Source organism: Engystomops pustulosus, chromosome 1 (assembly GCF_040894005.1).
Source record: "Engystomops pustulosus chromosome 1, aEngPut4.maternal, whole genome shotgun sequence".
Lineage (NCBI taxonomy): Eukaryota > Metazoa > Chordata > Amphibia > Anura > Leptodactylidae > Engystomops > Engystomops pustulosus.
The window spans coordinates 235,444,894-235,457,230 of NC_092411.1; the positions used below are offsets into that span (position 1 = coordinate 235,444,894).

The 12,337-nt window shown below is 39.7% G+C and overlaps 1 protein-coding gene across 3 annotated transcripts in view; it reads left to right on the forward strand.

Moving 5' to 3' along the window:
• LRBA (LPS responsive beige-like anchor protein) overlaps positions 1 to 12,337 on the forward strand; it is a 358,816-nt gene that overhangs the window by 138,617 nt on the left and 207,862 nt on the right. For all 3 annotated transcript variants that reach the window (XM_072121481.1, XM_072121491.1, XM_072121508.1), the window contains exon 36: positions 298 to 464. In XM_072121481.1, the coding sequence (XP_071977582.1) occupies positions 298 to 464 (167 nt within the window). The remainder of the gene's footprint in view (positions 1 to 297; positions 465 to 12,337) is intronic.

A 12,337-nucleotide genomic window follows, 5' to 3' on the forward strand; every position in this document is an offset into this window, starting at 1 on the left:
ATGTTTTTATGTCTTTTTGATTGTCTGAACTTAAGTCATTAGTTTTAACCTTATAGCTAGCTGGTAACCACAGTCTTTGACAGTGATGGCTGAATCCTCTTTGGACCCACCACCCTCAGCAATTGTGTATTAATTCCTTACAAAAATTAAGGCAAACATGAGTGCCAAATTGTTGCAAAATATTTTTTACACTATTGTTATGAACCTATAAATATTTATAGTGTAGGCATGATTTGTATGTGTGTACACTATGTATGTTGTAACATTAAAATACATTTTCTACCTTGTTTCCTCCAGTCATTTTGTGCACAGTATTCAGCAGAAAAGAGAGAAGACGAAAAGATGTGCGACCATTTAATTAGAGCTGCCAAGTACAGAGACCACGTGACTGCTACCCAGCTAGTGCAAAAAATTATCAATATTCTCACAGACAAGCACGGAGCCTGGGGAAGCTCCTCGGCAAGGTAAGAGTGCCGTAAAATGTTATATTTGTTTGGACACTGCAATGTAATAGTCAGTATTGTTTTATAAGTACCTGAATCAGTCCCAACTATGTTGTCTTTGCATAGTTGCTAAACATTTGGTATCACATTGCACCGCTTGTTTATCTGTATTTTTGGTAGTATAGATGCACAAGCGGATTTTTCCCTACCTTGCAGCCTTTATTTACATCCCTGTGATTATGGCTTTCTTCAAGGCATATCCACATCTTGTGATATCGTATCACTATGATCTTGAGAATGAAGGGGTGGTAGCACTGGTTTACCGTCACCATCACCAAATTTCATTGCTCCAGTTGACCTGGAGCAGTGAGTAGGAAACATGTTTAAGGGAAGCAGTACTTCAACACCTACATTCTCAAGATCTTAAATGTCACGGAGGTTAGAGCCTTACTGGTCATAAAATGAGGACATATCTACTCGATTCGGTCACATAACGGTGCCTAAATGGCTTCTGCTACAACAGAATGGTACAGAATTGCCTATACACATCTAATAGTAAGAGGCATTCAGCTGCACCAGTCTACAGACAGTTTGCCTCCAATACACTTCTCCACTCAGCCATCTGCTGCTAGTAACTTATCATGTAAGCAATCTCTTCTACAAAGTTATTTCCTAGGGGTTATTTCTGTCCTTAACATTATTGTAGATATCTGGAAAAGTAATAATTCTACGGAACCATGTTATTGTCTTCTAAGACAATAGATATAAATTTTGAACCACAATGTTTCATTGAAAGGCCTTTCTATTTTCCAGGCCGCCATATTTAACTTGTATTACTTGACCATTTTCTGTTCCCCCTCTGCTATTCTTAATTCAATTATTTTACTAATACTATTGTACAGGTTATTCATTCAATTTTATCTTATTTCTGCGAGTCTTCATGTTGTCCACAGTAAATCACCTTATCCACCACTAAAGACTCCTCCTATCTACTTCAAACCAAGTCATTACTGTACGAAAATATGACAAAGCCCCTTAAAAAGGACCTACCTGTAGGTTCTACTATTTTAATTATTTTTTTCTTCAATATATTCTCACCCACCCCCTACCTTACCATATACTTGCCCAGTCATCCATGACCTAAAAGATGCTCTGATGTGTATGTGCTAAAATTTGGCTAAAGAAGAATTTGTGCATATGGTTTTGAATTAGTATTATGACGGTCTGTATATGTACAAAACAAAAATAAAATGCATGTTTTAATACATGCAACAAAGTACTACTATTTCTTCTATTAGCAGTCTGGATGTCGCTAGTGAGTAACAAGTCTTACTTGTAAATCAGGACTTTTTGTTACCGAACTGTAGGATACTGTAGGAAAAGTCTATTGAAAAGGTTGCGCCCAACTTTTTCCTATTTATTATCCTATTTATTACATGCATCATATGTATTTCCTATTGTTTCATTTGGAAACCTTCAGGTGATTGACGCGTTGCAAAAGAAAAAAGGAAAATTGTGTTAACAGGATCATAAATTCTATTGGCTTGGTAACTAATATAGTATTGCTCATCTAATTCTCCCTGCTTCCTTTCTAATTTACTTTTCCCTCCCAGAACATATTAGTTATATAAGTATAAACACTCCTTTTAAAGGACATCTACCATCGGGATCAAGAATTGTACACCAGGCACACAGCTCTTCTTTTAGCATTTATGCCCTGGTTTTTTACCAAAAAAAGTTTACAATTATGCAAAGTAGCCCGTGGAGCTCCAGGCTCCATATGTATTAATGGAGCCCCTCAGGCTCATTTGCATAATTTTTAAAGCCTTTTTTTCTTTACAAAAAAAGAGGAAGCTTAAAGGGGTATTCCAGGAATCAGCATAATTCATATACAAATGGGTCCTTAAAATATAAGATTATATGTAATTATTTGTTATTCAAAATTTTGCTCCCGTTAGCAGAAAAATGCTGATGACCTGGGCAGGTCATGTGATCACCACTACGTTTGGCTGTAGTTGGCTGGTTGCGGTGCATCCAGTATGGCCAGTGTTTTGGGTATGGCAGTTACACATCATTACTATGGTAACAGAGCAAGAAAACCTGTTAGATCATCACTGGGAGCAGAGGTAGGAGGAGTTACTGAGAACTAAAGGATCTTGGGACTTATATTTTCCGGTGGCAGCCATCCCAGTGATAACTTTAGAGAGGTCATACAATTTTGTGAATCATAAAATCAAACAAGCTCCATTTTGTGACTAATGACATTGAGTTTTGTTACATTCATTTATTTATATCATTATGGGTTTTTGTATCAGACGTTCATATTCCTGGAATACCCCTTTAAAGAGGAGTGGATTCTGCCACAGTGGGCACGCACCAGTATGTCAGTTGCTTAGTTAACAATCCTTGATCCTGGTGGTAGATGTCCTTCAAGATACATTGATAATCACTTTATGACTGTGTATGCTTGACTATAAGCCAGGTATTTTGGCACAATTTTTGTCCACTACTTGGGGGAGACGCTGCAGGACATTAAAATATTGAAGGAGAGGGGGTGTTGCTTGGCATTACAATATTAGTGTGGGTGGCGTTGGTGGGCATTACAATAGTGTGGGTGGCGCTGCTGGGCATTACAATAGTGTGGGTGGCGCTGCTGGGCATTACAGTAGTGTGGGTGGCGCTGCTGGGCATTACAATAGTGTGGGTGGCGCTGCTGGGCATTGCAATAGTGTGGGTGGCGCTGCTGGGCATTACAATAGTGTGGGGGTTGCTGCTGGGCATTACAATAGTGTGGGGGTTGCTGCTGGGCAGTACAATACTGGGGGCGCTGCTGGGCAGTACAATACTGGGGGCGCTGCTGGGCAGTACAATACTGGGGGCGCTGCTGGGCAGTACAATACTGGGGGCGCTGCTGGGCAGTACAATACTGGGGGCGCTGCTGGGCAGTACAATACTGGGGGCGCTGCTGGGCAGTACAATACTGGGGGCGCTGCTGGGCATTACAATACTGGGGGCGCTGCTGAGCATTACAGTACTGGGGGGCTGCTGGGCATTACAATACTGGGGGGCTGCTGGGCATTACAATACTGGGGGGCTGCTGGGCATTGCAATACTGGGGGGGGCTGCTGGGCATTACAATACTGGGGGGGCTGCTGGGCATTACAATACTGGGGGGAGTCTGCTGCCGGGCATTAAAATACTGGGGGAAGGGCCACTGCCGGGCATTAAAATACTGGGGGCAGGAGCGCTGCTAGGCATTAAAATACTGGGGGCAGGGGCGCTGCTAGGCATTACAATACTGGGGTGAGGGATGCTGCTGGGCATTTGATTGGTGAGGGGAGGCTGAGACCAATATAATTCCAACCCTAGGCTTATACTCGAGTCAGTGAAGTTTTCACCCATGGCAGCAAGTGTACTGCAAATCTCAGATGAAAGCTGCTGGAAAAGGAGGGCTACTGGGACAATTTAATTCTACATACTGAATGAAATGTAGAAGGCATGCAACTCCAAATGTACCACAAAAAATATTAACAAAAAACTTGCTTTTGCACAAAAGCTTTATCACCTGCTCAAAAATGACTCCATTCCTACAGGTCACTTAATGATGTGAAATTGTGTACCTCCTCCTGTAGACACATTGAACTAGAAATTGGTAGTCTTCTGCTGGATGTAATATAATGAGTGGCTTGCTGTATTTTATATATTTTCTCAAAGATACCTTACATGTTGGTCTCATCAGTAGAACACTTCATTATACCAATAATACATAACTTCACATTTTGTTCTTTATAGGCTTTCTAGCGTGTCTTACCTTTTGAACAGTGTCATTTTAGAGAAAATTCACCTTTTATTTGCATGCATCTGATTTGCTTGGTTAACCTTCGGTGCAAGCGCTTTCTTTTTTCATATTTTTTTTTGTAAATTTTAGTTGGGTTAGTTGTATAGTGGAAAGAAAACAAATGCAATAGCCACAAAGGATATGCCACGGGTGCACTAAAAAGCTGATTTGCATGAAGTTAAACGGAACCTACCACCACAGATTTACCTATAATGGTAGATCAGGTGGTGGGTGCATCTATAGGCCAGGAGAATAACCCTTTTAAGGGCTAATCCTCACGTCCCGCAATCTTTTCATAACTTTTATTTCCCTAATATGTAAATTTTCTAAAGAGGCTACTGGGGCGTGGAGTATGAGGAGCTGCGCGCCAAAGTTTTCTGGTAGGATGATCACAGAAGCTACTGGGGCATTGAGTATCTGTGCCAAGTAGCCTCAGCTCCGGCTACTCCACGCCCCAGTAGCCTCTTTAGAAAATGTACAGATTAGCGAAATAAAAGTTATCAAGAAATTGCGGGGACCTGAGGATTAGCCCTTTAAAAGGACTATCTTCACGTCCAGTAGAGGCACCTACCCCTGATCTACCTTCATAGTGTCTACTTGTGTCTACTGATATGTGAGTGCAGAAGTCTCCTGAAAAGAACAGTGATGTAGAAGGGCTCCCCTGTTCCATATCAGTCCCTCCAGTCTGTGATTCATCTTAACTTTCTCGATCTGTCTATCTCTGCACCAAAAGCTGTATCATAGACTCTTCACTCCTCGTCCTATCTCCTGCTCTGCGGACACAATCTTCACAGCAGCAGTCATGAATCCTACAAACTCGCACAGCACAGACGATACAATTTATGTAACAATTTCGCTACTGGTTTCTACTACTTATTTCATGCTCATCCATGCAATGAAAGTTGCAAGGCTAGTAATCACATTGGCTTTGATGCTAACCTTCATCATGAGAGAACACAAAACATCATGTGAACTGTGGGCTACTCGTAATTGACTCGGCTTAGGGCAAAGACTAGAATACCTTAGTCTCCAATTCTCAACTATGGAGGAACATTGAGCATTGTCCTATTTTTATTTATTTTCTTTATACTTTTTAGTTATTCTTTAAGCAGTAATTTGGACTACCTGGACTGCAACACCTTTCAATGATCCTGAGGACACAATACCATTAAAAGAAGAATGGAAATTAGAATTACACTGTAGTTTCTTACAGGGCCCTGGAACCGCAACAATTGTAGGGCCCATTGCGCATTCATACTGAAGTCTCTGAAGTCCTAGGCAGCCCAGCCCATTGAAAGGTGTTGCACTTTAAAATATCGCTAAGCAGGGCACATCTTGGGCTGCCTCGGTCTGCAAGAAGAGGCCTTGCTTCCTGGTGCAATCAGCTTGTATACAGAGAAGGCTCTGAGTGGCACAGGTTTGCCACATCTGCTCTTCCCATTGCTATTTCTACTAATACGGTGAGAATTAATGGACTCCCTTAAAACCTCAGCATTTTTACTGCTTTTACAAAGGAAAAGAACTTGCCATTTCTAAACAAAATGTGTATAAAAATACTGATTTATACATGTGCACATATAATATATATTTTTTGAATTTTCTGAGAAATATTTTTTCTTTATTGTGGCATGTCCACAGCAGGAAACTTTTTATATGTGATTGTGGCATGGATGTCTACCTGCACCATTAGTAGTTGTATGTGTTATCGTCACAGACTAATTTCTGTTTTTATGGGTCCTGGGGCAATCTTACCTAAGCTGTCATGCTATTTAAAAATTATACACGGTAATTATCAAATTCAGTGTTTTAGATGATATTCATAAATTACAGTAATAAGTATTGTGTTAAATCAGCTAATGAAATGTGCAGTCAGTCAGAGTGGGTTAATAGGCCTTAATAGTATGTATTGCCACATGCAGTATTTATCTTGTTCTACAAATGATGGCATAATGAGGTGTATCGCTGTGTGACTCTGGACTGAGTTGTGCTAATACTTCTCCATGCTGTACATTATATTGATATTTATATTACGGTGTCAGCTCAGCATCGATTGCAAAATCGTCTTATTCTCGTTTCCATGAAATTATTTAGTTAATTTCATGCTTAGTTTTTTTTTATTCTCTTGTTTTTAAAGTCACTGGATTTAATAAAGAATGCATTAAAATCCCTCCAGATTCCTAATTATAGGTTATAAACTCATGGCCAGCATGGCAAGCGTTAATATAATCTTGTTTTCTTGTCCTCTAGTAAATTGAATCTTCGAAGGATTTTGGTTTAATTTCGTTTATGCCGTTTTCATTCCTCTCTGTCCTTTGGAATTCATATCGCTTGCTTGTTGCCAGGGCTTGGAGCCTTAATACTTTCCCATTAATGTCATTTATTTTGTTTCGCTATTGATGGGTTTCCTAATGCCGTCCGATCACTAGGCTGCAATGCTGGCAGCTGGCCCAGGATCGGCAGTGGTTTTAATAAATCACAATCAGACCCATGCCATTACATCAATATTTTTAGTCAATTATAGAGAAGGTCAGGTGCTGTATTCAGCGATGAAGCTCCAGCATGTGGCATTTTGAGAAAACATCTGGTACCACAACAAAAAAGAAACGGAAGTTGGAAAGAATGGGGGGAAAAATAAAATTCAATATTACCCATTTGAGGGAGATCAAATGAAATCTACATTATTATAGGCAAACCACAGATGATTACAGGCTGCTTGTCCACAGTGTGGTTATTACACCTAATTCTGTTATACGTAAAGAAATTCCCAAGTTCCACTTCAATAAAAATGAAAATATTCTTTTCTCTGAAGCAGATGGGATTTGTTGTTCCCTCACAGCAGGCATCTAATATCTTTTGACACCTAGTGACCTGTCTGAATGCAATTTGTGTCTTAATATCGGGCTTACACAAGCTGCTGCCACCGAGAGAAAGTCATTGTCGTCTTTATTCCTGCAGATTTGTGCAGCATTTTCCATCTTTTTGGAAATACTTACATTCTGCTGAGAGTTTGCCCTTTGCCGTCATTGAATCTTTTTTTTTTTTTTTTTTTCCCCTCCTTCTCTGGAAATCCGAATGCTGAGATTTTTCACTCGGGAAGAAAAAAAAATTGCCCTACCTATTCATAAATTAACGTCACCTGACGCAAGGCTCAGGTGGGGGAAGACAAAATGGGGATAAGGAACGTAAAAAATAAGCATGGAAATATGAGGAATAGTGGGGGGGGGGGGTAGAGAGAGATAGAAGCCATCCACCCCCCCATGCTGTGCATCGAGCAGGCATTGTGTTTATTTGGGTCAGGAGACAAATCATCTTTCATGTAGATGACACCTGGTAAAGTGGCTGAATGTAAGAAGGATGAGAAGAGATGATGGAGAACAGTGGATGAAAGTCTCGGAGGACAGGCTACCCTTTTCTCATCGCGTCCTTCATTGCATTCTAATAGGCTGACTAATGTACCATAGAAATTCACTCCAGGTCTTTGGATAGTATGGGAGAAAGAGTGGCACTCCTCATCTTTGGAATAAAATTCATAGGTACAATTGCAGACATAAACTATTGTAAGCGCTTCGGCATTTTTATATGAAACTAGCTGGATGTTTTAGATTAGCACATAGAAGCAGAGTTAGGTTGCAGCTGCTTTCGAGACACTCTGCGAGATTGCTCAGAGTACGTTCTAATGGATGCCCTCAGGCTAGAGGGTTTCTTTCCCTCCCTCTGAAACATTCATCTTTTTTTTTTTCTTTTTATTTTCCCCCCTTTTTTTCTCATGCATGTCAAGAGCCTTGCCGGTAAAATCTTTGTGATGCTGTCTTCAATTTTTCTTCAGTAAATCAAATCTTCTTCCTTTCAGAAAAGATGAATGTTAGAAGGTGTGGATGTTATAAAGGGAAAAAAAGAAGACGGCGAAAAATCAATGCGGGTAAAATTGAAACAGTATGCCTTGGTATTGATTGGCCTTGTGAAATCGAAACTAACAGCTTTGTAACTGTTCCAGTGGACAGTTAGCTGACCTGTAATGGACAAACTATCAATATTAGCATTACTGTTTTATCTTGTAGTATGTCATAGGATGTCTAGGAATGGGGGCCAAGATGCTTATATTCTTATTCAATATGCAAGAACTTCATTTTCTTCTGCTTTAAAAATGATCATACATAATACAAAAAAGAAAAATATATAAAATGTGGTTAATCCAGAAAACACGACATTAGAGGATGTGCAACAATACACAATCCTTTTTTTTTTTTTTTCTTCTTTGTTTTGTTTCTGCACTTTGAGTTTGGCCAATCAGAGTCCACGATTCATTTCCTATTTCCTGGAAAGCCATGCCCTAATTGGTGGCAGTGTATATCTGCAGCTTTGTTGTGGTAGACCATTTTAACTCCCTATTAGGTTTTCTATTACTTGAGATTGTGCTGCATCATCATTGTTGGGAGTGTATGGATGTATCTAGTCGCAATCACTGGGATATCCCACAATTAGGATTGTTAATGCTCAATTGTCATATTTTCTATGGGGTTCCGGAATCCTGATAAGAATAGGAGGCTTTAAACTAGCTTTTTATAAAATCCGTATTTTTGTGTTTTCAGTAAGATTTACAAAAATGTTCTCTGATCCTGTATCTGCTTGTTGCTGATTCTTGTGGCAGTAAAAGGGTTACTCAGTTCTGCTTTATCCTTTTGTGTTTATTACCTTTGTGATGAGATTTCACTTAGCATTTTTATAATGAATGAAAACGGGTACCTTGTAGAATTGCAATCCCATTAGCCTGCGGTGCACTGAAATGTGAAATGCAATCAAAGCAAATGTATGCAGACACCAAAATAAATAAATAAAAACTCTTCTCCCCAGCCCCCTTAATGCTTTTCTTTCACCGTTTCCCCACCCTGCAGTTATTGCACTTGACACCAGTGTAAAGTAACATTCATTGCTCTCTCTGGAGCTCCGACGATGTTTGGAATTTTTTTTTATTGCCAACATTGGCCCATGTAATAATATTGTGAAATGGCTTAATAAAACTAACAATTCCCCCAGTTGTACCTCCTGTGAACCCCCACACAGCACACAATGACAAATAATTTATACCGAAGCAGCAGCGTGCTAAGAATTCTTATTGTATGGTGATGAAGGTAAAAGGTGTCTGCAATAAAGCTTTATTGTTAATCCAACATTTTTAAAAATACAATCATCATAGAGACCAAAAAAAATTTCTGACTTGCATACAAATTCAACTTAACAAACCAAAAGAACCAATCTTGTACGTAACCCGGGGACTGCCTGTAAAATATATATATATCTCTATCATCTCTATAAAAATCTTTTGTATATTAACATTTTGAAGTCTAATGTTTTTATAATTAATTATCCTGATGAAATGGTAGCACCGGTTATGAAATCACAATTGGATCTCTAAATTATATCTGTCACAGATATTATTTTAAGAAATTTGCATCAGTTGTAAGCCAAAACCAATTGTGGAGACTAGACTGAGATGAGAGTGTTTGCGCAGAACTGGTCTTTGTGTTAAAAAACAAACAAACCATGCACTGGCCGCGTTTCCCTGACCAACCACAGCACAGAGGACTGGACTCTGCATCATAGTGATAATACCATGGGACAACCACTGCGAACTGTAATCGCAGTCTTGAGCCGCCGGCCTTTGAAATAGTGGACAGATTTGCACCGTTTCTATTTCAATGACTCAAAATAATTGCTGTATATAGTATGTAAGCTGAGTTTTTCAGCAGAAAGTGAACTGAAAAAACCCAACTCTGCTTATACACAAGTGTTTAAAAAAGAAACTTTCATACTTCCCTTCTGGTGCTCCCTGTGACTCCTCTTCCCTCTGGTCTTCATGTAACATTGCAGGCAGAGATGCAGGTCTATGTGCTCTGCCCTTTCACACACTGTGACGTCATAAGATGCCTCATAGTGTGTGCGCAGGCAGGGCTCATATACATGTCTCTGTCCACACTGTTCATGAAGTTCAGAGGGAAGACGAGCCACGGGTAGCACTGGTTAATTTTTACACGAGCGGCTTCCCGGGGCTATTTCATTCCTGGGGGAAGCAGCACAGTTTATTTCCTTACCCAAAGAGGCTACTGTGCATTTTGTCGGTGAGTGGAGGCTGCGACCAATGCATTTCCCATCCTAGGCTTATACTCGAGTAATTTAGTTTTCCCCTGTATTTTATGGTAAAATTAGGCTTATATTCGAGTATATACGAGTATATTAAAAAAAGTCTTAGAATTCTATGTACAGTATTTTCAGATTGTCTTCAAATAATAACCTCTAAAACAGTCCTTCTGAAATGTATCAGGTGTTGCGTTTGAGAATATGCAATTTATCATCTTCTGCTAAAATCCAACAGATTGGGTTTTTTATTGGCGCTAAAGTGATTTCTGTGTAACATTAACTTTGAGAGGTCAAAGCCCATCGCTCAAGCTTCAGCTTTAGACAGACTTGGGCATAGTCACTCCATAGACTATGCAATGTGTCGCAGGCCAGTGTAGAGCATTGTTTACATCACCAGTCTTTTGGCGCAAAGTAATTTAGATCCAATTATGTTTTTATTTTTCTATTACGTGAAAGACACCAGAAGTCTGGCGTAAGTGGATTAATAACTCTCCCCCCCTCCCATTCACCTTGGTGTCATTGGTGAGAAACCCAAAATATTTTTTGCATGCAAATTATAATACAACACTGTAAATGTGACGGGTGATTTAAAATAAAGGTTATTACGGCAACATTATATATAATATAAATTTTATTTCTATAAATAATAGTTATTAGAAAACTGACCATACATCGGCAGCTAGATTTTTGTCATTTGAAGGGTTCGTCCGAGAATCTAGAATAGCAGTTTTTCCATATCCACACTACAGACGCGATCTCGAATTCTCACTTCTTTCACAGTTGGTAGATGGAGACTAGATCCTATGGTATGGCACACAGAGTAGAGAGTCGATCCCACGCTCTTTCAAAAAAAAAAAAAAAAAAAAAGAAGAAGAAAAATGGTAAAGTATGGAGCTGTTTTGATATCTATATATTATATCAATTCTGTACAGGACACACAGAGATTAGCAGCAGCATGGAGGATACTTTAGAGAAGTGCTGTATAGGGTAACTGCGCATCCAACACTGTTGGAAAGATATACACAGGGCAGGGTACAGCAATAGTGTTGTGTCTGTCTACTTTCAGCAATGCCCCCTCCCCTCACCTAGACTTCTAAGGGCAGCCTATAATTTGATAGGTCTTCAACTGAGTAGTCTGTGTTGTATCTTTTGAGTGAAGGGGGTGCTGTGGGCTCAGATATTTGGCATGACTGTTTCTTATGCTGTTTTGTACTATGGATTTATATAAAGTTTGTGAAAGTTGTGCTTTGTTATGCCATTAAAATCGTTCACCCAATAACTTTAACTCTTAAAGGGTATTCCTTATTTAGATATGTTCAGCAGGCATGTTTCTGTAATATGAAAATGGGGAATGGCCACATGCATTGCCATACAATCCATGTATTCTGTGCCTAGATCCCACTGCTAGTCTAACTCTGCTCCCTTGAATATGACATTAGTATCGTAGTTGGGAATACCCCTTTAATGTACAATGGGGCACATTTACTAAGGGCTTTGTGCCAGTTTTCTGACGGACTTTGCATGTTCTTTTAGGTTAAAACGGCTTGCACAGGTATTTAAGAGGTGTCGGCGCCACTATTGTGTCGCACTCAACCCTTTTGTGGCGCAGCTGCGATAGGCATTATGCGACACAAATTAAGGGGCGTTCCGAAGCTCAGTATTTAACATGCAAAGTCTGCCGCCCACCCTATGTTAAAGGTGCACCCCAAAAAAGTTGGTGCTCCAGTGCAGGGATGCGACAGATTCATCATTTCTGGTGCACGTTCTTAATGAATCGGTCGCACTCAGGATTATACACAGGCAGAGCACTTTTAGTGCAATTTCCCACATTCATAAAAAATGTGACCCATTGATTTATCTACTCAATTTCCACATCCCAATCTGTACTGGAGAACAAGTAGGGGCCTACTGTTCACTAGAA